Genomic DNA, 27,604 nt, shown 5'->3' with positions numbered 1-27,604 from the left:
TTGACTGGCCCTGAGCAAACAGAGAATTTTGAAGTGAGCCCTGCACAAGAGTCTGGACCAGAAATCTCCAGATTCCTTTTACATACAGTGTATGTGATCCTCCCACATAGACTGACATCCAAATGCAAAGCCAACCTTGTGAGATGAAGTGGGGGAGTAAATCAGGACTGCCACAAACATTCATAAAGATGTTAACAGCTTTTATTTCACTGGTGCAAGGCCTGTGTGTCATCCACCACTCACCAACAGCAAAACAAAACATCACCTCCTAAAAAACAGTTTCAGAAAATTCAAAACAAAGGAACAGTGGCTATAATAAACTTCATACAATACTGTAAATCACTTTGTATCGTCCAAACATGAACAGATCAGTTTCTATCATACATGGCTTATTTTTCCCCAAAAAAATATACCAGCACTACTCCAATACATGCCTCACACCTGGAAATGCATAACACCACTCCATGACATTGACAGCTGTTCGTGCTGAGAACTAGTCATCAATTCACCCTACCAATGTCATAAAATACAAAATGATATGAAAACCTACATTTACAAAGTACTGTCCCAATCCTGCAATCTATTCCATTGGGGTAGGAACCTGTATCCACTCCAACTCCGCTAAAGGCAATGTGGTATTTAGTGCTCCATTGCTAAAGGTTTGATTGCAAACTCAGGGCACGGGAGGGAAAGGTTTAGATCTTTCCACAAGCAGTGAAACACTGACTCATTCTTCTAGATGCAGTTTCAGTAGTATTTGCACAACCTCCTAAACCGAGACTTACCTATTTTCAATTACCTCACATTTAGGAAGAAAGAAGGAAAGGCTCTGAGTAGTCAGCAGAGAAATGGCTCGTACTGAAATGACTTGGGGCTGTAAGCTGTGCTTTAGTGCACAATGGTGATCCAAATGCCTCAGAGTTAACCACATCTTGCTTCAGTATTTACAGTATCTGCTGCCTTCCTGTGCACTCCATGAGTTTCTTCACCAGCACGGTATCAGAGATCTCATTTCCACTGGATGAGCATTATGACATGACTCCAAAAACAGGATTATGACGACAAATACTAGGGCCATACTCTTCATAGTCCTTCTTGGTGTGACATACTTGGAAAAACTCTGGCTATAAAAATATAAAAACAAATCCCCCCAAAAGGATAAAGACATAAGTAGAAAAAAACCCAACAAATAAATAACATCTTGGCATTTCTGTAGATTGCAGCATTACGACATTGTATTACGTTTTAAAATATAATAAAATGAGAAATATTAGGATATGAATACGACTAATCAAGGGAAGTCTGTCTGGTCATAAGACTGCTTTTAAACACAGCAGTAAGAAATCCCACTTGGCAGGGCAATTGTTTCCAGTTTCCTGTATTTGCTTCTCTCTTCTATTTAAGACCATTGATTTGGATTCCGTATTCCTGAAGTCCTAACTAAACTCCAGTGCTCATTTAAAGAATAAAGGCACTATATTGGAACTTTCATATCAAAACTACTTCAGAATTATGTCAACTCGTGATATCCTTACTCGAGCAAAGCTCCCACTTGCCCTGTACAAATTCTACTGAGATAAAATTTGGATAAAGATTCCAGAATGTGACACAGTTTAGGCTGTTGCAATGAAAAGATTTAAAACTTAGTACTCAGATCAAATACACTCAGAATTCAATATGCAATAAAAATTATGAACAACTTTGATGAAGACTTACTGTTGAAGCCAGCATGGAACCTCCAAACCAAACTGCATAACGCTGCATGTGATGTGTTATCACTTGAACTTCCACTGGTTTGGGCTAAGGAAAACAGTTCATATTTAGTTGGTTTTCAAACTTAACATGGCCAGAACCAGATACCTTCAACCCTCCCTCCACATCACTATCACACTTATTACTCAGATATGTTCCCCCTAGGAGATCAAGTCATAAAACTCTTCATGATAACTATGATGAAGGAAACAGAGTTAAATCCCTCTTGCCTACTGCTCACACATCTCCTAGAAGGAAAACCAGAACTGCTCACAGTAATTTTAAAACTCCTATAAAGAGATGTCTTACACTGCAAGGCTACCAAGCGCTTTTAACAACACACAAACACATCTTACTGACTTTACAGCGTATTTTCACTAAAGAGATGAAAACTTTGAACTTGATTTCTGTCACTAGTCAAATGCTCACTCACCTTTATCCGACCACCACTGAGCTCCTCGCTGAGCCGCAATCTCGCATCCACCACTCTCTTCAAATCCCTTTGCAGTCGTCGTCCAAAGTCCCTGAACATCGTGGATCCTCCAGAGAGAACCACATTCTGTGCAGAAAATAAAGACACACTCTGCAAATCCATCTTCAAGCAAGTTTCCCAACAGCCAGCACTGCAGACGTGACTATTTGAACCTCAGAATCATTAGGAAGCTGATGAGGTAGGTAGGACACCTTAAGCATCTCCAATTCACAGGAAGTTCATGGCTCCTCTACTTTTCTCCTTTAAATTTATGTAGAATGGGTTATTACAAAGGAGGATTCCATTAAAACCATAAGCTAGTATCCTGCACACACAGAGCAGAAGTAATAAGACACTATACCAAAAAGTTTCCTGTGGATGTTCACAGCAAGCAGTTTTAGCCCTGACACTAAACAAGGCTCAGGTCTCCTCATATTACATAGCTACAAAAGCTACAAAATTATCTAGAACTCTGTTTTCTTTTTTTAATTTCCAGAGTTCTTCAAAAAGGCACCATGTCTTCACAGAGAACTGCAGCCCAGAGGAAGGTATGATGCCTCTTCCCTTGCTTGTGTGGTAATACTCAGTTTTCAGAGCAGAACCAAAGGCCTCTCAGCCTGGACTTGTACTTGGATTCTCCACAGACATTTTAGAACTTCCCATCCCTAATTCTGATGAAGTTGCAGCACCCCAGACAAAGCAGAAGTCATTCTAAAGGTGGGGGATCCAAAACAAGACCCTTAGATAATAACATCGGTGGCAGCAAAAATGCAACTCATGATCAGAAAAAAGAATGCAAAGTGACAAAACTGCACATGTGCCTTTGCACCATGCTAAAACCACTCACACGCCTTTGACACATGCCCACAAGAAACTTGGATCAGGAGTCCATTGGACACAGGTCCAAGGATTATCTCTCAGTAACATTTTTTTGACATTGCAGCCCAAGACTGTGAACACAATGAAAGAATCCCTGACCCACTGTTTTCAGCCTGCAGATGGATCTGAAGAGTCAAAGACATTGCACAATAAGTGTTCACACTTGCAGGGTGCAGAAGTGCTTGGATTTCAAGCAACAGATAACCAGGGAAATCTTGTTTGTACCTTGTAAAGTGAGAAGAAAGCTGTTTGTTTATTCATGAGAAAAAAATCCCTGCATATCATAAAAACCATTACAGCAGGAAAAACTCATTTCTTCACAGCTTCATATTATCTACAGTATAAAAGAATGCATAACAAGGCAGGCGTGCTTTAAAGAAAAAAAGCACAAGTCCCCATAACATTACTGAAACATTTCCAAAAGGAAAAGAGGAGGACAGAGAAAAGTAGCCAGAAATCACAGCTGATCCTGAAGTTAAAGCAGAAGGGAGGATTCCCCCTACTCTCCCCAAACACAGAAACATCTCTTCCCCTGCATCAAAGTGGTCATGCACTTCACTTGGTAAAAGGAAATTGCTAATGGGCAAAAAAAGACAACAACCAGCCTGAGTGATGAAATAGCAATTAAAAAGATGCCATCAGAAAATATTACCTGGAGATAATGAAGTTGGCGAAGAATGTGAAAGCAATAATTCCATTCGAAGCAAATTAAACTTCAAGCATACACCATAAAGTGGACAATGCTATCACCAAAAATAAATTCCAGAATAAACCCAAGAATAATTTTTCAAATACATCCAAGACCAAGTCATGTAACTACAGAGTTAGGAGTATCATTGGGAGGCTCCCTCCACCTAGTTACCACTACAGGGTTAGAAGCTAAGAAGTTATATCTTCTTCAAATTATGACTTCAAGTACTTCTACACACCAGAATCAATTCAACAATAACACTGCCCAAGGAGAACAGAAGCACCAAGGTACAAATGCTGAGAAGATGAGTCACCTCATTATCACATATCTGGACCAGCCAGGCTAAGCAAAATTCTGGATATAAGTAACTAGGTGACACCAACTGCATTTAGAAGATGGTTAATTATACAATTACAGTTCCCCTGCTCCCTGCACCTCTTGTCAGTGGCAGACCAAATCCATGCTAACTCTTTAACAGAAGACTTGTCATACAGCCTTCAGCAAGCTCTCAACTCAGCAAGTCAGGTCAGAAGCCAGGTCCTCCCCACAGTGAAAGCAGAATCCATATCCTTTCCAAACCCCTCACACACCAAACCCACCACTTACAAAGGACACAATAAAGGTGAGAAAAGATGGTCAGATTAAAAACCAAAAACAAACCCCAGAAAACAACCAAGGGGGCACCACCCACCTCCCTCCACCGTGACCTCTCAAATATCTTCTCTAGAATAAATCTGTGTAATTCTAATAACTACTTAACAAAATACCTGTAAAAATAAAGCATGCCAAACAGATCTGTGGAGAAAGCTTACTGGTGATGTTTGGGTTTTCAGCCTGTCAGGGAATCCTATGGCCTCCCAGAAAAAAAGACATCAAAGTTAGGCCTTCAAGTATCTGTTTCCAGCTGATTCCTTTAAAGAAGACTCCTTCTGATCTTACTCTGCTCAAACACACTTCAGCTGGTTTAACAGCTCCAAGCAGCCCACATGTTTCTCAGCTAACACCAATTATCATACCTGCTGATGGAAAGAACCTCCAGCTGGTTTTCACTTTTATAGCTAACTGGCTGAACATTTAAGTTGCTTGGAAAGAAGGTGTTCCCTTAGCAGAGAGGGACAAAGCCTCCACACACCTGAAAAAGTTAACCACAACAAGCAAATAAATGGATGTAGGCTGTTTCTGGAAGGAGACCAGGGGAGTGGATACCAATTACAGAATCATTAAGGGTGGAAAAGACTGCTAAGGTCACCTCAGAGGGCTGGCAAGAAATTTCTCCCTTCTCATCTATACCTTTTGTTTCTCTTATGAACTCTGCGGTACTGAATTTCCTCTTGTGCCATTTCTAGTATTATCCCTGTATAGTGTAACACTGCAGAGATATGAAGTTACCCAACAAAGCAACCCAGCTCCTGCAACAGAAATCTCTGACTAAATCAAGCTTGCATAAAAATTACAGCGTGAAACCAGCTCCTGAAGAACTCAGCACTACCAAGCACAAGGTACTGCACTGGTTTGTGCACCTTCACACTGCCCTGTGGTGTGAGCACACTCTCAGCTGGACACATCAGACTTTGCAGCACCAAACTGAAAAGCAGCCCCTTGGAGCTCTTCTGGCAAGTAAGAACAAGAAACCCCATTTTCCCTTCTTTCCAAATGACAGCCCAAATTAAAGTTAACATGATGTGACCAGACCACCAGAGACATGTAATGAGATCAATATATGACTTTTAATAAAAATTATTATGGGTAAAACCAGGAAGGTTCATAAACTGAAGCCAAGCACTTCATTAGCAAGTGAATCAATTAAGCTACATCTCTGTTAATTTGGTTAAAACAGGACACTATTTGCCAACAGAGTATGAAAACTATAAGGATGAATATTGTTCTTACTAAACAATAAATATAGCAAAAAGAAGTAAATTTATTGTGAGAAACACTATTTTTAAAATATATTTACTTCTAATAATAAAGAAACCATTTCTTTTTCCTTAAAATCATGGATTTAATGTCGATTTCACATTTCAAGTAATAGCAAGAGATTTCAGCATGACTTATGGTGATGCCATTCCACAGAAATACGCCTCAGACACAAAAGGAACCAGAAAATCCTGCAGATGCACTGAGCAATTATTAAATCAACCAACAGGAGTAATCATAAATCAAATTTATTTACCATTGTGATAGGAACAAGCAGGGCTAATCCTCAGTACTCCTGTGCTACAGTAACAGAGTTAATCTCTTGGGGCTTTCATTCAAATACCGCAGGAATTCAGGAACACAGGAGTATTCAGCAGGAATGCTGCTCCTTTCCCATGTGCTGTCATGGTTCCAGCAGATGCCATGGCAGTCTCTCCACCCTTCTCTCACCCGCAGAGCCCCCCTACTCTGCCCTGGGTCAGTAACAGGGAATTTCTGTGGTGCTGGAGCACAGATCAGCAAAAGCCAGTCCAACAGTGCCATCTACCCACCACGCTGTGCAGCTGGAGCTGCTCTCACATCAAGTGTTCCTATTGAACAGCAACTGAAGTCAGAGGTGATGTCAGGGGGGTTTTTACCATCCCTGCACCCAGGACCTCACCTGTGTTTGAGGATGGGCTCTTGTGAGCTCAGCAGTTTAAATTGCTGAGTGAACGCTGATGCAACAAGCGCAGTCCAAGTCTTAATTGTAGCCACGAGCTTGACTTTACTATTTCACTCAGTTTTCATTTTGAGACTAATCTGAGTCCACAACAGCTGCATACCCAGCTAAGAAGTCAACTTCTCTAAGGAAAAGAGCCAATTTTTCAAAATCTTCTCTCTATGCACCTGTGTTTCTATGGAAAACCTGGATAATTCATACCTAATAAAACACACTTGCCAATATCCTACAGTCCCCCACCTCATGCAGGATTTTCAACCTGAGAAGCTGGCTTAGAAGTTTGAGGTCAAGAATGTTGTCATTTGATTCAGCATGATCTGAATCATGAATGATTAAGCATGCTTGGCTTTCAGAGATATTTCTGACAGAATTTACTTGGCTTCAGATGTCATTTATCTTGTATTCTTTCATTCAGATATTTGTGCTAAAAACACAGCAGAGAAAAGTTGAAAGAAATTAATTGCTGGGACAGTCAATGACCCTACACTTCTATCCTCTTTACTGGGAGAAGGCAACAACCTCAGAACTGTTAATACTGTTCTCACGTCTTAACTCTGGAAGTACCTGGGGAGGGACTGGATAAGGAAAAAGAAAGATGAAGTAGAGCATGGAAAAAAAGTGACAGTTTCTGAACCCTGTGATTGACAAAAAATACTGTTTATTAGGATAGCAAGCAGTTTTAAAAACTCTTCAAAGCCCTTTGTCCACTGCTGAAGTTATACCTACATTCAGGAAGAGACTGTTTTTTGACATTGAGTGCCAAAAACTGATGTCCTAACTGACAAATGTTAGGACAAGTTTCAGAGCACTTTCAGGTTAAAAAGAGACTTTTAAATACCAACTAGTGCTGAAAACACATTCCACACCAGCATCTGCTGTGGCTGTACCACAGGAGCAGATGTTCATCTCTGATCCAAGCTGGGTGTGCAATGGTTAAACAGAGCTCACTGCCGTGCTCACAGGAATCTGAAAGCTGGGGAAGGGTCTCATATTTGTGCATGCCACAGCCCTCATTGTGCTACTGCACTCTCCCTGTAACTTCTCTCCATTTCTGAGATATCAGTTACACTTTGTATTCATATAATTATGAGCTAAGTACAAGGTAAGTTTGTAGAACAGTATTTTAAGAAAAAAAGGAAGCTAGGAAATTCTCAAAAAAGTAGAACTAGATGAACTATACACCACTCTTCCCAGAGAACACCAAGGGTGATGGAATGTCTCACTGAGCCCCACAAATACAGGAATTTTAGCTGCATGCAGGATGGGTCATTTTTCAGTGGAATTTACACACAGGAATGATCAGCATAGCCAGGATGTTAAATTGTTAAATTCATGTGGTAGGATTCAAAAATCATCTCCTCTGTCATTTCTCATTTCATTTGAACACTCATTTTAAATTTCATTATGCTTTCTGAAGTTCTGGGTTTGCAAAAAACACCCCAAACAAACAAACACCCAACAAAACCAAGAACAAACCAAACCCACCAAAACCCACCTCATTTTTCCACATTTCAGTGCAAGTCCCCTGGTTTCAAACCCATACCTATCTTTTTCTGTTCTAGCAATCCAGATCTCTCAACTCTGTGTTAGAGAATACAAATCAGTTTTTTCCAAGCACTCACATTAAGATGATGTCATCATGGGAATTACAGAGTGCATTGCTGGCAATCATTATACAATTAAAAAAAGCTTTCTGTGTGAAAGGATGTTTGTGCTCAGTATTGAACGGCTGAAGGTTATGGGATGTTGTGGAGGCACAGAGAAGCTGACTTCATTGTGGGATGGATTTCTAGGGGTGCATCTGCCCCACTCCAGGCCCCAATAGGATCTGAGAAATGCTCATTAGACCTCAGCCCTGACAAACTGCACTTGGACTAAACCCTTCTTGAACTTAATAGAAACACTGTCTGCTCCCAGAACTAGCAGGTGTTAAGAGAGAACTTGTCTTTTAACAAACAGCCTTTGAAACTTTTTTCTTGCCCAAATAACAACTCAAGTGAAATAATATTTCTGTTATTGAACTTGGAAAGAAACTTACCAACTCAGATTGTGGCCAGGATGGACAAGTATTATGATTAAAGCCCACTCTCTACTGGTCCTGTAAATAGCAGTCCAAAGTGAAATCTTTTTGAGCTCTCAATTCCCAGAAAATAAGGGGCTCATGAGTCTGTCTCAAACACCAAGAACTAAACAATTGTGGAACCAACCAAGGACTGTTGGCAATAACAGACAAGAATTGCTGGTAATAACCAGAGACTATTGGTACTAGCACACTGGGAGGAAGAACAGGATTTGGCTGGAGAAGAGGGGCCAGGCACATGCAGGGCATTTGTCCATGACAACAAACCACAACACTGTACAAGGAACAAGTAGGGGAAGTTGGCATGGACTGCAGGGTGGGATTACTACCACCAAAAGCCCCCCAAACTCTCCAACCCATTTCCAGAAAGGCCTGAAAGAACAGACTGCACGTGGTAACTAAGTTATATGGAAAGCAAGAAACTCGTATTTGGGGCAGAGAAACCTCTCCATAAAAAGGTACTCCCACCCCAAGCCCAGGGGATGCCCCCAGGACATGTCATTGGCCAGACTGATGGAGTTGGATAAACACAGAAACCAGGACTGGGCCTCCCTTTTTCTCTCTTTCTTTCTTTAATTCATCTCTTCCTCTTTAATTTCTCTCTTCCCTTTCACCCTACCCCTTTACCCAAACCCTACTGCTGTGTGCTTAGATAACAGGTCAGAGACTAACAGACCAATTTCCATGCCAAATGTGTAATTTATTAATAAAACTTTCAGACTCTCTGACTTTTGTCATTCGTTTTGACCAATGAACATTTATAAATCTTAGATGCTTTTTTCCCTTTAGGCCGGGTTGTCACAGATCTGGCTAAAGAAGCCTTATCAAGATTCTGCTGGTCCAAACATCAACAGGAGGTAAGATAATTGGCCTTGTGAGAGAGATGTTGATTAGATTAGGAAACAGGGATACTGGCAGTGAAACTCAGAAATATCACAGGACATCAAAAGACGGGTTGTGGAACAATGATACCACATAAAATCGGCAGTAAGGGTACTCTTAGGTATTTTCTGCAGGAAAATGAGGTAGAATCCAAATACATTTGATGGAAACTCAGCTTCAAAGCACAGAGCCTTGGCTGGCCACCACTCAGCACTGTGGGCAAGTGAAACTGATAAACCTCAGATAGAGAGTGTGAGTGGAATATTTCTGCATCATACACTGTTCTAAACAATGAGAACAAGAGATGCTCGTCCCTTTGAAGTGACCTTGCTTAAATAAGATAGCAACTATTACCATTAATAACTACTGATATCTCTCATTACATTCAACAGGTAATTGAAACATTATTTTAATTAAGCAAGTATAATGAAAAAATAGAAAAAGGAAAAACCAAGTCTTAATCAGTGGCAAGCCAAGGGAAAGTTATTTGTTTACTGATTATGATGAGGGAGAAGTAACAACCTCGAATTTTAAACTCCACTTTCTAATCAGTACCAAACCCTACCCCACCAAGCAAAGAATCTGTTGCTCTGCGGAAGCTTTGGTCTTTCAGATAAAATGCAGAGACCCTAAGCACAACCACAGACTCGGGTTTCTAAACCCTTCTGCTGCCTAAGCTTGAAGTCACTGAAGACATCTACTGCAGAACTGACATGAGCCTGTTAAGCAGTTCAACTTCCCCTTTTATCCTACCCCACAGATCTGCTCTGGAGTGCTACATCTTATTCTAGACTGCAGAGGGTGTTTATCAGGCAAGGAGGAGAGATTGAGAAATCTCAGTAGTTACAAATTATCCTGAGAGGAACCTTAGCTGGAATTTAATGGTCATTCTACCTGGTGAGGAACACTACCACCTTTCACACGAGCAGACAAATCTCTGTGTGCTATAGCTTTATGCTGTTATTTCCAAAGTTGTACAGCTCCTGCACGAGCAGAAAAAAGGGAACCACAGGATGTGGGATGTGCTGCCAATACAGACAGAGCTTGCCATGGACTATGCATGACAGTACCTTACTTTTCACTCCTTAAAGGATCAGGAACTGAGAGTACTCTCTGGACTCTACCCTGGGTTTAAGCAGATTTAAGCTTAAATTGTTCTCTCCTAAAATATTTTTAGTTTTCATGTACTTTATAAGAGATGCAGTACTGACTAAACTGCAGACAATGGGCAGGTACTAGACAAGACTATGAAAAAAAATACTGAAAATCACTCCTTAATAAAGCAAGGTAAGGATGATAGTGAGAGGGGAAAGGCCACAGTATAACCCTTAAAAACGGCAAAACCAAAAGTCCTTCATGCACAAGAATTCACATTACAAATGTCAGATACAAATAACATCCCTCTGCCACAGCTCCTCAGGGACAATACTCACCTATGTATCGAGCCTCTACAGAAACTTTTCTTTCAAAACTAAAAAGCAGCAAATTTCTCCTGGCACTCAGAAGTGGCACTTTATTCAATTTCTATCCAAAGTTCACATTTCTCATTGTGGAGGAAGTGGTAGCCATGATGATGATATTTAGGCTTTAAATAAATTAGATGAATCTTACAAGAGAAAGGCCATACCTTATATAATGGACGCCGGACATCAATGGGACAGTTCTGTATAACTTCATCAACGACATCCGAAATGGATTCCATGAAATCAGGGTTAGCAAACTAAAATCAAACACAGCAGGCATCAGATTCTTCATCCAAAGAACAGAGAAATAAAAAGGCAAAAAATAAGACAATGGAGAGACTTTGAAATAGGGGACAAGTAGGAGTTTCAAGTATTGCTCACCACTTATTGTACATTAAAACAATCTCTACAAGGGAAATGAGAATTTCTTTTTCTGCTGAGAAACTCGGAAATTTTCTTCCTTGGTCAGAAATTCACTGTTTACATTTTATGCACTATGCACTTTTATTGCCTGCAAGATGAGTTTGAGTTCTCCTGCAATATTAAACACAAAGTTACCATGCACTGTGGTCCTGCCTTTCCTTTCAAGTGAGATTAAAAACACCAGTGTGCAAATAAGAATGTTTCCCTGCAAAAAGATTATAAGGCTACTAAAATAATTCAGTTAAACTCCCACCAAAAAGTCAGTTTTTTTGGTTTTTTTTTCCAAGCCCAGGAAGTATCTAGTCTTCAAAAAAAGCATAAATAGTCTAAGGTCTTGAGTGAAAGCCCCAATCAATGCAAACATGAACATAGTGCTAATGTAAATTTCTGCATTTCTAAAACTGGAGAGTCAAAAGTTGCTAATGCTAGAAAACAGCCTACTGGAAATTTTCCACTTAAAACTTAACATAAGCTTTAAAGAAAAGAATTGGTAATAGCCCATGATTTTTTCCTTTCAGAGGTAAAACTCTGAAAAATGGAATTCATTACCAATACACAATAATATATTATTCTAGATATATTATAAGCTTTTGTATAGAAGTATGTGGGATTTACATTCAAAACAAGATGAGGTATCTACATGGGTAACAAATAACAACAGTCAAACGTAACAAGTACACATTGAGCTCAGAGAAAATTAGAAAAGGAAGTTGGCTTGGAGCTCAGGAGCCCTAAGAATGATGGGGGCACTCCCCAAGAATTCAAGCTAACTTCCACAGTAAGAATTAATCATGCAAGAAGCAAAACCACAAAGCCACATAAATCAAAAGAGAAGCTGCTGCACACTGAGTTTTCATCTGAATGAAGTACAGCCTGAAAACTCCTGAGCTCTCCATAAAGATATTGATAAAACAGTAGGGAAAAGGAATAAGTAGAAATGAGAGGTAGGGTATAACATCATTCCAGAACAGGGACATGAGAGCTGAATGTAAAATTGCAGTCTGCCAGCCAGTACAATATGGTTGGAGAATGGCAAATAAAATACCTAATTTAAAAAGTAGAGAAATAATCTGGATAGCCACAAACCCCAAGACCTAACTTAAGGAGTATTAAAGACTTCAGAACAAATTCTGTAAACTAAATACAGGGAAAGATTACAAGACAGCTTTACCAAAGACAGCTTTTACCTAGCTAAGTTGCTAACCTCTCAAGTGAGGAGTTAATGAAACACAATAAAAAATTCTCTTTGGATGCAGTACACATCATCTATTTATGATTTTTTTTTTTTTTTGTCTGGGAAGTCAGTTCAGGTTGGGGTGGTTCTTTCAATACAGAGTCAAGAAACTACCAAGAAATGAGAAAAATGGAAATTGGTCCTTCATCCCATTCCCAACAGTCTTTTTAGAGATTATGGAAAAAGGAGATCTTAAAATTATGTCTGACATGGGATTCAATGCTTCTCTGTTAAATCACATTGGTCAACAGCAAGGAAGAAAAATTATTTAGCCCAGAGATTTAATACTGGCAGAAGATCAGATGGCTACAAACTGACCACAGAAGATTAAAGCTGGAATTCAGAAAAAAGGTGGCAGAGAGCACTTTTTCAATATTCTTCCAAGGAGGAAAAAAGGAAGCTTCACCAGTGCTGATGTGGATTTTAGTAAAAGCTTTTAACAGTATTACAGACTATGGGTGCCTGCCTAAGTTCAGCCAAGTGTGCAGGAATGGAGAGGACCTGTACTAAACCTGACTCCTTCCTCTCAATGATATCCTGAACCTCACTCAAACTGAACTACCAAAAATCACACAGATGAGGTACAGAAATCTTTTTTAGAATTGTACATACTACTTATGATCACATCAAGAGAGATTTCAATAGACTTCCTTCAAGGATAAATTTATCATCCATGATAAATTCACTCAGTATCAAAAGTCTGCATCCAATATTTAGAATACCATCAATGCCATGCTTAGTAGTGATGTCTTAAGTTTCAGCTTTCATGTTTTTCAGATTCCGTGCTGCCCATGGGTGTAGTTCTGAGCCTCATATAAAGTGTTAGTAAGCTCTCCTCACAGAGTAGGCAGACAAAACAAATCCTTTTCCTGCTGAAGGACAACTTTCAGGCCCAAAAGTACAAACAATAGTGGACTGGAGGAAGGAACAAGAAGGATAGGACCTCACAACCTGGAGCTTTAATTGGACAATTAAACCCCAATATGCAAATGGACCAGAAGTTATAAAAGTATAAGACTTTGTGACTGGTTAGGTATTTTGTGACCATTCTTAGTCCACTTTGGGTGTAGCTCTAGTCAGGCACTTGTCCTGCCCAAGGTGAATCCTGGAGGCCTTTCAATAAATACCTACATTATTCTTTAACTCTGTCCTGTCTCTGTTTCAGGTCAGCCTTCCCAAGGCATCAGTCGTCCCCAAAGGGATTTGCAACATACAAATAAATACAAAATATAAAGGCAGACATGTTTAAACTGAGGCTGAAAGAAAGAAGAAAATACCAATTCAAAAACTGTGAATTCAAACAATTTCTTCTCAAGTTCAGATTGCCTTTAGAGGAACAGAAGAAGATGTTTTAACCATTAGACTGGACATCGGAAAGACACTTTCCTGCTGTGCTGAAGTCACCTGTGAGTGCACCTGGCTGGTGTTCAGGAGACTCGCTGGCCCCTCACTGCCACGGGATGGCGCCCAGGCACCGGGAATGGCACAACTTAACACAGCCATTCCCTGCTCTTACCTCGGGATGGAAGAAGATTTCGGGCCCCAGGAACCTCTCGTAACCAACATCTATAACAAACTTGGTTTTGTTGATGGCGTTGATGCCCGTGTACTGTTTGATCCACTTGCGAGAGTCTCCGTCGTACTTGGCAAACTCCTTCACGATGTCGGGGCAAATGTAACAGTATTTCTCCTGTTGAGAAACATTAAAAAAGAGCTGAAATAATTTATTTGTACATCACTGAATAAAAGAAAAGGAAAACGTGAGCATTTTTACAGATGGAGCTGTTCAAGGGGCTTCCTCATCCACATCACTACTGAAACCTCACCCCACGAGACCCATTTGCTTCCCAAAGGCTGCACATGTTGATTCAGCTACATTTTCCCCTCTCAAAATGAAAACTTCATCAACAGTAGCTCTCTGACAATAAAAAATTTCAAGGGCAAGCTTTCACTGCAAGGGCAGGCCCACAAAATCATCCTATTATTTTTTTTTAAATTCTATTACAAAGCAAGTTTTAAACAACTCAAAAGTTAAAACGCTGATTTCATCTGTGGAACATACTCACTCCAAACAGTCTAGCATGAATATTTTCTTCCTCTTTCTCCTTCCCCCACTCTTGACTGGATAAACCACCAGAAGCTGGTGTAATTATTAATACACTGCCTACATTTGCATTTTTAAGAGAGCCACTGGCAACTCGCTAGAGCCAAAAAATTAGCTCATGGAGATTTATTATGTATTTATTAAGAGATAAAGGAGGGTGTACCTTTATGGCTTTTGCTGTCTCCAGAGATTGTTCAGGAGGAATTCCTACCTCCCTTTCCCTTAGAAGCTGTTGAATAAAGTAAGTAATATCTCTACCTGCAATAGGAATATGTTTGATGCAACTTCCAATTACATAGCCTTCTGCCTATGTAGGAGGAGAGGAAAAGACATATTTAAGGAGAAAACTTGCTGTGTATCAATAATTAATATTCATTTTTATAATACTCTGATTTTCTATTAAAAGTAAAATCTTGAAACTGTAAAATTACTCTAAAAATATGCACCCCCACTAAAGTGGGTATCATTTTTATTTAAAGACCTTGATTACCACATATAAACAGATATTGACTATCTAACAGATACACAAGTGATAAATAGTCCTGTAGACATTAGTCAGATCCAATGGTTCATTTAAGGCATCAGCAGAAAAGCAAATGCAATATAAACTACCTGTGTTCTGTTTAAGAGTGAAAAATTAATAGAAAAAAGTACAAAATAAAATTTCTCAGACAAGAAAAATCAATTAGGAATAGAAAACTCAAACAGAAGTAGGCTCTTACCATAAGCACAACGAAAATAACAAAATCTACTTGCTGAATGCTTTTTAGGATGCATTTACTGAAAGCACTAGTATTGCTGAGCCACATTATTTCTTCCCTTGCTTTCTTTTACACTTTTCAGAGTTTCATGCAGTAAATGCTGTTTGTTCTTAGCATTGCCCATATGACAAAATACTGAGAAGATTCAAGTTAATACCAAAATGCAGGATGAAATTAAATGGAACAAAATTTTCATTTCTAATATACCTGCTCATTCAAGGACACACTATGGTTCAAAAATACAACAAAATTACATCAGTGGATGTCAGTATGCACAGATAACTCTATTTTTAACGTCCTCACATAACTGAACTGATTGATCATGTATAAGAACAGGTTCTTATGTAAATTTGTAATTGTTTCCACATAAGCAGAGTGGAAACAATAAAATCCAATAAATCACATAAAAAGGAAACATGGCCAGCTACATTAAACAATCAAAATGCAGGGTGTCAAAAAAGTTAGGACATTTCTTGTCAGATACTACTGGCATGCAGGAGACATAAACCCATGATAATCACTGATATTTAAGAGACCTGAGGCACAGTAACAGAAGGTTACACAGAAATAGCCTTTTAAAAGCTGCATTGATGGTTGGTTACTGTGACCTTCCTGTAGTCTGCAATCTAAATTAATACATAATGAAATACACACTTTTGCAAGGAAAGAAGCCCCGTAAAGAACCCTAAAAATTTAAAAGCAAGCTTTCATTTGACGCTCCTTATTTACATTTACAGCAAACAAACCCTGGTCCAAAGCAGGGCTGGTTTCAAAGTGCATCCTGCAACTCACCACGGGGATCACATGGGTGACTCCATCACCACTGTCGATGACAATCCCAGTCAGAGTCCGCTCCCCAACCTGCCGTGACGTCCAGGAGGCAGCCAGGGCCAACACTGCCTACAGCACACAGAGTTTATATTTAGAAGCAAGGCAGAGTGTTCTAATTCACACTCTCAGAAAGTACTGTTTCAAACATTTTAGACACGTGCCTACGAAAGACCAAAACACTGCAGTTATTTTGTACTTTAACGCATTCGCTTTGTTCACCTGCACAGCAATGTAAAGTCCTGGGATGTTAAATGATTCAAACATGATTTCTGCAAGATATTCTCTGTTTTCTGGTGTGTTCAGTGGAGGTTCTGTCTGCAAAAACAAAGAGTTTTGAAAAAGCACCTCGATGTGACCCTGCCTTGATTAGCTTGGTATGGTAATCAAACTTTAAAAACCCTCAGTGCACTCAAAATAAAAAATTACAAACAGAATTTAAACAGTGTTTGAAGCTTTTCAAAAGCAATAGCTGACCTGCAGTAGCCTGCATCACAAAATTAACAGAATATAGTTGTAATGCAGCTTTAAAGATTAGTTTTCTCCTCCAAACCCTGTCATTGCTAGAGAAATAAGACATACAGAGAAAAATACTGAAGCAGAGTAACTTGTGCTTGGAACTGAATTTGGTTTTCCTCTTACAAAACGAATTCCTTACCAACCCTCATTAACTCACCATTAAAAAATAATGATCCTCAGGCTCAGCTCGAAGGTACTTAAAAATGACCTGCTCCATGAACCTCTCCATGAGGTCCCAGTCTTCAACAATTCCATGTCGGATAGGCCACTGCAACAGCAACCCTTTGTCAGCACTGATCATGCAAGGACAAATAAACCCAGCAACAGGAACAGCCTGACACCTCATCTCACAGGGATCTCATCAAACCCTCCCTCCTGACTCCAATTCAGAGACACAATTCAAAGTTACCTCCTGCTCCCAGGTACTCCCAAGCCCAATTCTACCTTTCAGGAGTAGCAGCCAGAATCCAGACTGGGTTCCTGTCAGTCTGTTGCAGAACTGTGTTTTTAACCTCTTTTTGTGTAAATTTTATCACTTATAAAGTTGAGAATCATACTTGGCTTCAATATCCCTTTCCATATTATAAAAAGAAATAAAAACCCATATAGGCTATATATTTTTCAACGAAAATTTCTGGCAGAGATGATGTTTACATTTTGTTCAATGTTAAGAACACAGCTGACATTTAAGTAACACAGAAGGATGTATAAAATATGATATTTTTCCACATAGTTCATAAGCCAGTAACACTTTGTAAGTACAAGAAGTCCTTTACCAGGGGATGGAAAATATGATTCACAGAAAAGCTGCATTGAAGACAGCCCTTCACAAAACAATTGTGACATTCCCTGAAGCAAAAGTATCCAACACATTTCCCAGTTCATATGCCATGTTAAAAGGGTACACTTTCAGCAAGAATTTAAATATTCAGTGTATATGACTATTTTAATAGCTCAGAATTTTGAAAACTGAACAGCTGCACCGTATCAATGAATATTTACACAAACACCAAGCACACAAGACAGCACTAGTAAAACAGATATCTAAAAAAGGGTAAAGCCATGAACCAAATCATGCAGTTTTTAAAAAGCAAACGTGTTTTGAATGGCTATCCAGAAATCCTAGCACATTTTGTCATAAAAATGCGAGACCTGGGAAAGGCTGTCTAAGCCTCCTGAATGCTCACCTTTGTAGCATAGGTAGGTTTATCTATGGCTTCATCTCCTATGAAAAAGTCCAGATCATCAACACCTTTCATCACCCTCCTCTGAGCCTGGTCCCCGACTTTGGCCGACTCTCGGATTGCAATACCTGTAAATAAACCCAAAAAAACAAACCAAAACAAAACTAAAAACAGCTAAATAACAAGGGATGAATATTTATTTACTCAGGGATTCTTTTCCAGAAATAAAAATTGGGATATAAAAAGTAGAAATCGTGTAAGTGATGTACTGACAAGCCAATAGAGCTGAGTTCATTCTCACTGCATCCTGCAGGATTCTGGTCATCCATCCCCCCATAACAATTCACAGAAAATGTTGAAAATACATTTTGTTACAGACTACAGCTGTCAGTAAGCCTGCACAAGTGGAGTATTCCAGTAAGCAACATGATTTTCTGAGTTTTAACTCTAGAATACAGAGGAAGAGCACAGGAGAAGAAGAAAAAAAACTGTATTCAAAAGTAAGTACTGGAGTCATTACCCTGGTTGATGAGAGAGAGGGAGGGGAGAAATCAATTTGCAGTGCTACAGAGAAATCTTTGGAGACACTTATGTTTCCCATTAGCAGCCTGCAACTATCACTAAAATTATTAGATGATGGCTGCTGTAGGCAAGAAGATGAGACAGCAAAAATCAAATCTGGGGCAAGCTAAAAATAAAAATGGAATGAAGTACTGCTAAAACATAACCTTACTTATATAGTCTTCTTTTAATAGGTCATAATTAGGATCCAAATAACATATAGCAGAAAATGCAGAGTAGGCAGACATCATCCACAAACACACCAAATCCTACTAGCACCAAAAAACTACTCACAGGCAAACAATTCTTTTGGAAAAACATCTACCCCCTAACAGGTTTATAGTTGTATAAAACAGAATTTATAGCAAATTCAGAGGAAATCCCTGCTATCCCATTTCTTCAACATAAGACATTTAAATCTTTACCAGTGGATTAGGTTTCAAATTTTACAATACTTAAAACAGTGAGACTGTAAGCAGTACTGCAGCTACACCTGGTGAAGAACACGTGTCCCTCTCACTTCTTTGGCCAACAATTACCTTTATCATTTCCTTATCTTTATACTTTCTACCATGAATAGCTACAAGGTCTAGATGCATTAGTAAGTAATTAATTGGCAAAGTTTACAAAAAGTAAAAAGCAGTGTTTAACATAAATGCAAGTAACAGATGCCATTATAGATGTCACATAGTAGCACACAGTCAGTGCTACTATTTATAAATATATATATATATACAGCATTTCAGAGAAACTATTAAGATGTCAATTAAAATAAAGAACACCATAAAAGTATAACATTTGAAACAACACACACACAAAAAAAAATTAAAGAGTAAATCTGTTCAACAAAAGCACGTTAAATGTGCAAGAACATTTTAATTGGTAAATACACACCCAAAAGGAACATTTTCTAATTGGAACAACTTTTTTGAATATTAAACTGTCTACAGCCCCAGACAATGTAAATAAGGCAGACACCACCTGCACTTCAGTACTTAATTTGATTGGGAGCCTTCCCCAGATTATCCAGGCTGTAACCATGGTGTCAGGTAGACAGGAGGTAAATTGCATTCTGTCTACTCAAGAGTCCTGGCAGAAAAATAATGGAGATAAAAAGGAAATTGGACTGGAGTTCTCTTCATCTTTGTCATAGCAACCAAGAGCTGATTTAATGAGCAACAGTCCTAGCTAACTGCAAACAAGGAGCTCTGTTTAGCTACACTCCAGCCAAAGATGCTAACATGATGAATATCACTTCCCAGATGGACATGGGACTACCACGGCTGAGTTGGGAGTTGGAAGCACGTCATTTAATCCTGAAAGTGCTCAGTGACAGCAGTGTATATTACAATTTGGAAGGACCAAAAAAAAAAAAAAATCAACTCACATGATGGGATAATGAACTGAGGTTCTGTATTTCCTGCATAGCCAAGCTTTGTATACCTAGAGAAAAAAAAAAAAATCATTACCAGCACTTAGATGCAAAACATGAAGAAAAAAATACTTTCAATTCACTCCACTTCTTAAAGGTGAAACATGCCTCATGTGCCACATCCACATTTTCTGGGTTATGCTTTCAAGTATCATCCTGCTGAAATCTCGAAGTGGAAAATATTTCAGGTGTTAGTTTATTTTTCAGACCACCTCAGCTTACAAATTTTGCTAGTGTCATTCAGAACTATAAAGTCTGAAAACTCAGCTCTTACTTTTTCCATCTTGTTGACCAGCTATGACAAAGGACAGGCAGGTCACAGTGCACCCTTTGGTAAAAATTAGGGCTGTGCATACTTTACCCTTCAGTTACCACAACCAAAGAGAGCCTTAGACTTTACATATTTGTTTAATAGTCTCAAATACAGGAAAAAAAAAGAAATAATACAGGGTCACAAGTATAAACCACAGCTGAGAACTCTTGTTACAATCCTGATACAATTCCCTTTCAGGCCTGGAAAAAACCACTCACTTTGTCACAGGTATAGTATCTGTGTGTGATAAAAGACAAATACTACACCAAAGCAAGCCTGCACTGATGAAATGCTTTAGAAATGGGCAGCAGATGGTACAAAGCACTGATAATTTCTTTCAGTATACATATTGTATCTATTTTAGTAAGTAAAGTATCAAGAGGAAAAAAGAAGGGGGAAGAAAAAAAAAATAAAGAAATTTTCACATAAAATGTAAAAATTTCTTGAGCTGTTAATGGCTGCAAGCTACTCCAGGTCTTTAGCAACTAGAAATAATTAACATCCCAGACTATGAAAAACAGCTCTATTTCCTAGGGGAGGAGAAAAAAGAAAAAAACCCACAATAACAACAAAACCCACATCAGAAACAGCGTTACAAGAAAAACCAACTCAACGGAATTGATTGAATTGCTTGCAGAGACTGACGTCATTCTTCAATATTGACACAGCAGCATGATTTGAGGGAATCAAATTGCTCATGTAATTTTTACACAAAAAACCTAAAGCCACTCTTAATATTCTTAAATGAGACCAATCCCAGTCTGGGTCCTAAAGTGAATATGAAATCTTTGCCTGCATCCTACTCTCAATATCTGCAAACAATATTATGCCATGGCCAAAGGAGAGGGTTTGCATCTCCATTAGCAGCTTGAAAAGTAGGTTCCTCTTCACAGAGTATTTGTTATAAGAATGTTTATTAAGAATCACGGTTTTCTTAGATAAAGGAATTAATCTAAATTGAATTATCAATGACCTGGGAACTTCAATATTTATATTTCAACTTCTTTTCAAAGCTATAGCTTCAATAGACTTCAAACAATAGTTAAAAAGCCATTCCCTATAAGGCTAAAAAGACTGTTTCGGAGGCAAGGGTTTGTTGGGTTTTTAATCATCATTATAGGCATATGCTTTCAGTCTAATCCAAATTGTTTATGCACATTTGCTGTGGCTCTCAGCAAAACATAATCAGGATGTTAAATCAGACTGACTGTAAAGAAGGACAGTACTATTAAAAATTCTTTTAATGATTATTAATGCATAGATCCTTCACATTTTAGAATGAGGCCTACCTAGGGAATATTGTTAAAACATAACAAGCAACAACAGGAGTTCCACTGGGATTTAGGAACAGTACAAGCCACTCCCTCTTGTTTCTTTCTCTGAAATGAATCATGACTAAATGAACATAATGAAAACCAAGGAAAACATCTGTTTGTTTGAAAGATGTAGTTTCAAGGCTTAGAACTAACAATTAGGTAGAAACATCATGAAGAAAGCCCTTCAAGTTTTAGTGACAAAAATCAAAGACAGCATCTACATACACATACATGTAAATATATATATATACTTTTTATGCAATTTTTATGTATCTGTGTGCACAAATAAATTAAAAGGTTCTTGCAGTCTAACCAAAACTCATTTCTTAAGCTCAGGTCTGGCCAAGAGGTGAGCTCAGTTTGCCATCTTTTCCTCCTCAACACACATGCTAAACTCACAGTATGAAAAAAAGAAAACACTCTCTAAAAGTCAATTTGGGCAAGAGCTTTACCTTCCCTCTCCAGAATGGATCAAATTCCCCCATTAAAGTAACCTGTGAAGTTACCAAACCCCTACAGCTCAGTATTTTACAGATTCTTTATTAACCTGGGTTAATTCAGCTAGTGAAAAAAATAACAAATAAGTTTATTTCTCAGTATAATTTAAAAAAATCTCTTCAGAGAATTCATCTCACAGAAGGTAACATATGGCAAGATTTCTTTTGCATGCCATTAATCCATGAAAGACTAATACTAAAACTAAGATAATAACTCAATTCTCAGTTCAGTGGTGAAGCAAAGAAGCAGAAAAGCAAAATCTGTTTAAAAAAATCCATTCAGAATCAAACAAGACAGACTGGAACAAGCAACCACATTTCAGGTGTTTTTGACAAAACCAAGTGGAAGGGAAACTCAAATTTCTCCCAAGACCACTCAAGAAGAGAAGGAAAATGGATTATGCTGCTGTTTGCTATCCAGGAGCCTCAGGACATGGCAGACTTGGTCCCAGATCTCTGTTCTGCCCAGCAGGACCCAAACTCATTCCACCTTTCAAGGGTACAGTAAAGTGTTTGGGTGACCCATTTCCAGGACCTCCTACAGAAAATACTCCCTTTCCTACATGATATTTCAATATTCACTGACCAGAAAGGTTCTGGACTTAAACAGCTACAGAAGCTACCTGGTCTCCAGTCCCTTCTCCAATGAATATTTAAGCATCTAAAACACAGTTTCCTTTCTCCTGGGTTACAGCCTGGCAGACTGATGGTAATGCAACATCTTGTGATCTGTAAAATTACAGAGACAGCTGTAGCGGAATGTGCAGATAATCAGTATTCCAACTTAATTTCATTAAAAGCAGCAATTTGTTGCCAGTGAGATAGGAACCCTCTGGAAACCAGCCAAAATATAGGATACTGCACTAAAAATTAGCAGAAAACTGATCCAATAGAGTATTTCATGCAAGGAGATTCAGAGGACTACTCATATTTTTTTTAAACCTCTGGAAATTACGTATTGTTGAAACAAGCAATTTCTAAAAATAGTGTGGTCACTGTTTTGACCAGGTGACGACGTTTTACACAAGCCAGTTGCACAAACTTTTGCACCAGGATTGGTGATCCTAAGCCTGTTCTCTTCTGAGGTCCCATCAAGATGGAAAGATGGAAGAAGAATACATCAATTAATTGGAGTCAATTACATCAAGAATTGACTCCAAAGATATACAAATGGACTGCACTTGGAAGCAGATGCTGCACCCTTAACCACTTTAGAGATAAGAGATATGTTTTGGAAAATTCTTCCCAAAGCATGAGAACAAATCACAAACTCAAGCAGTTGCTTTATCCATCTGAAAACACAAGACATCCAATTTTTCTCTGTACAAGTATGCAAAAGAGCGAAGCCCAAATGCTATTTTAGCATTTGATCACTCTCTACCGCTTTTTTGGTCCACATCTTTAAAACAATGTGTTACATTCTCACAAAAAAAACACCCAAAAAACAACACCTCTGAAAAGATAAATATGACGTGATTAAAAATAGCAGAATGCTTTGAGAAAGTCCTGTAAACAAACAAATAGCCTCTGTAAATAGAACACTTTTTCTGACAGCCAAGAGGCTGAATAACCAGGCTACTGCTGCCAGAACACCTGTGATGCCAGGCTGCCATGGCAGACTCTATTATCTTTATTACAAGTACGTCTGAGGAACTCACAACACACGTTCTTCACGAAGATTTCATGGGAAAGCACTTTTGAAATCAAGGGATGGGAATGAAGAAGACACAAAGGAGAAAATATCAAATAGAAAAAAATCTATTTTGTCTGCACAATTTCCCCAAGAGCACCAGCAGCTACTACAAGGACAAAGAGTACAGTAGAGCCATTGGGTTTCTCAAGGAAGTTTAGCACTTTGCAGGACAGAAGCCTGTGATTATAAACAACAGTTAATTAACTCAAGCTCCTTACCCCCAGAACAGCAATTACAATAATGCCTGTTCATGTCCCACGTGTGAACTGCAGAGGTAATACTTGGCTAAAGCAACTCACTAGGCATCAGAAATACAGTAAGAGAGGGGAAACATAGCATCTTCTGAGGCTCCAGCTATCTTTAATAGCAACATAATCAAAAAACACCTTAAGCTTCAAGTTTTAAGAGCCAGTCCAGCTCACTTTCCCTAGAAATCAAGTACTCACCTTCAAACTCATCTGTAAGACTTTGCCAAAGTACTTTTTTCTTTCCTAGAAATGAATGGCTTCAATAAAATACACCCAAACCAGAAGCACTCCTCAGTGTCTGCAAATGCACTGAAGAGAGTTATTTTAAAATACCTTTGTTTTGCCCACCCACCTACAGTTCTGATGTCCCACAGCTAAATGCCAATTAATAAAACTAGTTATGAAGTTTAAAGCTATTTAAAACAGCAACACAAAAAGGCCTGGTAGTCCTAAGAAACTAAAAATAGCACGCCCTTCTCCACAAAAAGAGTGACAGCAAAGTGTAAACTGATCACGAGGAGAACCTCATGCAGAGAAAATCAAGATGTAGTGGATCAAAATTACATTACGTCAAGTCATTTGCAAATACTAATGGAAAAGATTATAGCAAATTATTAACTATTTCTGCAAGATATGTGAATAAAGAGTGAACAGTTCATGGCAAAGGAAATTCATCTATATCCAATAGACTAAAGGAACGTTATCCTGTCCTGCTATAAAAATACATTTCTCACTGAACATTGGTAGCTATTTTTATACACCTGTTTTTACTTTTTTTTTTCGAGGAATTCTGGCTTTTTACAGGACTGAGGCACGTGCTGCAAACAGCAGTAAATTGAGCCAGCCTCCTTGTGCACAAAACAACAACAAAACCATTCTTTTAACAAACTTCTTAAAACCCCTTACATGAAAAAAAAAGATGGATTAGTGGCTGGACAGAACACCTCATTCAGTACCAGAGATTTAAGTAGAAAAATGTATTTTATATACACAATGTCCCACAGTGCATGTCTGCATATACCTTTCCTTTCTGATATGCTCTTCCAAATTTTTCATCTGAAAGCCCTTTCATGAATAATTTGAATGAATTGTTTGAAGCCTGTAACCCAAAGTAGATTCATTCTAACAATAAAAAGGTTTTCAGCCCACACAGAGGAAAATTCCAGAGACTGCGTATCAATGAGTCAAGCTACTTCTTCTGGCTGCTTTTATTCAGACTCATTTAATCCTGAATTCTGCAAGATAACTTATTTCACATTCAGTAGTCTCTTTCCTGAAAAGTCTTCCATTTTTGAGTGCCCTACACCAAAGTCAAGCACAACTCCCACGAGCAGAGATATCATGTTGTCTCCTGTGAATCAAGACCACTTGGAGGCATGGAAAAACAAATGTGCATCATTTAGGGACTATCCAGACTCTTCCTGAAACAAGACAATATATATATGTCCCATCCTCACCCCGCCAAACCCACCAGCTTTACCTATGAAAGCACTAAACTGATTTTAGAAATTCTATTTCAATTATTATTTCTTTGAAAGGACACAATAAGCAATGTCCTATCCTTATTTACTGTTGGCCAGGAATATCTACTGCTAACATAACACTGGAATTACTCTACAAACTGAAAGTCAAGGGGGTCACCTGCAAAAGGCAGCTTTGGCATTTAATCTATTTTCTGGGTTCTATAGTTTCTACTGTACCCTTTCTAAAGGATCCATCTGGACATCCCATTTCTCTCAAAACTATCAAGTAGTAATCCTGTAGTATCAACAGATCTATGGAGAACAGATACTTACAATATCTTCAGCAAATATATAGAAGAAACCTGGGAAATTACCAAGAAGTATCTAAAGAGCAAATAGAATTACACATAAGGCAGAACCTGGTCTCTGTTCTACTTCCAAAGTCTGCAGCTGTGAACTCCAGTATGTGAACTCCCTCCACTGAGGGAACAGAGCTGGTTTCTGGTAAGCTAAGGTATAAGCAGAAACAGGCAAAGAATTCTAAAACTCGCATGACAGTTTAATATAGACATATTTCAAAATGTGAAACTCTTTCAGGAGAAGGCAATGGGGCCCCACAACAATGGAAATGCTTCCTGCAGCTACCTAGGGATTGGGGTTTCTTGATTTGGTTGGATTAGTTTGGGGTTTGGTTTTTCAAAGATCGTTCAGTTCAGGAAATTTTAAAGATTATTTTCCAGGTATTAAAGAAATAAAAACAGTGCTGCAAACTCCCTGCAGAGCAAAGGCTAAATCAATGCGATCAGTGACACCGAGTCTGGCAAGTAAAGCTACTGCATGAAGTTACTCATGGACCGGTGCTTCACTTCCTTTCCTCAGAGCTGTCTGTAATTGTTGGGCCAAAGGAAAGGTATTAATCAGCAAAAGCACACTAAAAATTCATTATTACCTTCATCACAGCTCCCTCTGACACCTCCCCCACTAAGGCACAGGATGCTGAACGGGTCTTCTCTAGCACAGAGCGGTAGGACAGACCCGCTCCTGAAACGCCTCCCAAGCACAGCCTCTGCAGTTCAGAGTCACTCCTGCCCTCCAAGACTTGAGTTACAGAACTTGCGGATGGGTTAAGTACGGAATAAATCTCACACCGGCCCGAGAAAGGTGACGGGATGACCCAAGGACCAAGCGCATCACTGGGGCAGGGCAGCGCGCTCCCATCGCAGCTGGAAAGGTTAAAATCGGGGCCGGCTGGTTTCCAGCGGGGAGAGGAGGCGGGAGCCCGACCGAGCGCGGCCCGGGGGCAGGGGAGGTGTGCTCTCTGGGCTCCGTGTCCATCCATACACGGCACCCACGGCACGGCACCCACAGCACCCACAGCATCGCACCCACGGCACGGTACCCACGGCACGGTACCCACGGCACCCACAGCATCGCACCGGCCCGGGAACCTCGGGAACCTGCCCAGGGATCGCCTCTGCACCCCTCCCGGCTCCTCACCCCTTCTGAAACCAGCCGCCCCCAATTCTAGCACTTGCATCATGCAATACTTCAAAGCCCAGAGGACACAAACCAAAACGGGTGCCGAGAGGCGAAAAGGGCGCACAGAAACGCGCACGGCGGGCACACGGCAGGGCTGCCCCGCTCCAACGGGATGGAAGGGCAAGAGGGCGACAGGGAGGACGAGGGCGATGGGCACCCACCCGCTGAAGGCCGGGAGGAAACACTCAGCAAGCCGAGAGGGCACCAGGACACACGGCAGGTGCGCGGCCCCGTGCGAGGAGCGCTCGGCGGCAGCGGGAGGCGGCGGAGCGGCGCGGCACGGAGACACCCCCCGTCCCCGGCACGGACACCGGCAGCCGCTCCCCCCCTGCCCGCACTCACCCGGTGCCGCCGTCGATCACGCAGGGCGGCAGGCAGCTCGCCATGCTGCGGGGCCGGCAGCGCGGGCCCTACGCCACCATCCGGGCGGCCGCCGGCTCCCCCGGCGCGGGCTCCATGCGGGCGGGCCCGCAGCGGCCCCGCCAGCGCCGCCCCCCGCGCCTGCGCCGCGCCCGCGCCCGCCGCCATGTCGGGGCAGCGCCGCTGAGGGGCGGCGGGGAGATGGTGCTCCGCGGTGTGTGTGGGGCCGGGAGCGGGAGCGGGTAGTTCACTCCGCACTGCCCAGTCACTAT

General features: G+C 40.0%; 1 protein-coding gene and 1 long non-coding RNA gene across 3 annotated transcripts in view; both read right to left on the bottom strand.

Moving 5' to 3' along the window:
• The window catches only part of LOC136358485 (uncharacterized), a 1,172,843-nt gene that overhangs the window by 831,146 nt on the left and 314,093 nt on the right, over window positions 1-27,604 (bottom strand). The window lies entirely within an intron of this gene.
• Window positions 184-27,436, bottom strand: ACTR3B (actin related protein 3B). 2 transcript variants are annotated; one of them, XM_066314325.1, is made up of 12 exons: window positions 27,315-27,436; window positions 19,859-19,914; window positions 17,914-18,038; window positions 16,884-16,994; window positions 16,430-16,525; window positions 16,172-16,279; window positions 14,782-14,925; window positions 14,031-14,204; window positions 11,022-11,114; window positions 2,186-2,311; window positions 1,717-1,800; window positions 184-1,124 (listed from the first exon to the last, which is right to left on the bottom strand). In XM_066314325.1, the coding sequence occupies exons 1-12, from the start codon at window positions 27,356-27,358 to the stop codon at window positions 1,029-1,031; spliced, it is 1,257 nt and encodes a 418-aa protein (XP_066170422.1). In that variant the 5' UTR covers window positions 27,359-27,436; the 3' UTR covers window positions 184-1,028. The 2 variants fall into 2 exon arrangements, with proteins under 2 accessions (XP_066170422.1, XP_066170428.1); XM_066314331.1 differs by having other exon boundaries at window positions 184-1,120.

Source organism: Sylvia atricapilla, chromosome 1, assembly GCF_009819655.1.
Source record: "Sylvia atricapilla isolate bSylAtr1 chromosome 1, bSylAtr1.pri, whole genome shotgun sequence".
Lineage (NCBI taxonomy): Eukaryota > Metazoa > Chordata > Aves > Passeriformes > Sylviidae > Sylvia > Sylvia atricapilla.
The sequence above is the reverse complement of the archived record's forward strand: the minus strand, read 5'-3'. Positions and strand labels throughout refer to the sequence as shown.

Excerpts from the sequence above, each read along its gene's own strand:
- ACTR3B (XM_066314331.1), bottom strand. The coding sequence starts at position 27,358 with ATGGCGAGCTGCCTGCCGCCCTGCGTGATCGACGGCGGCACCGG. Across the intron at positions 16,280-16,429 it reads GACTTTACATTGCTGTGCAG|GCAGTGTTGGCCCTGGCTGC; the intron begins GTGAACAAAGCG and ends TGTGTGCTGTAG. Across the intron at positions 1,801-2,185 it reads TCAGTGGTGGTCGGATAAAG|CCCAAACCAGTGGAAGTTCA; the intron begins GTGAGTGAGCAT and ends TGTTTTCCTTAG.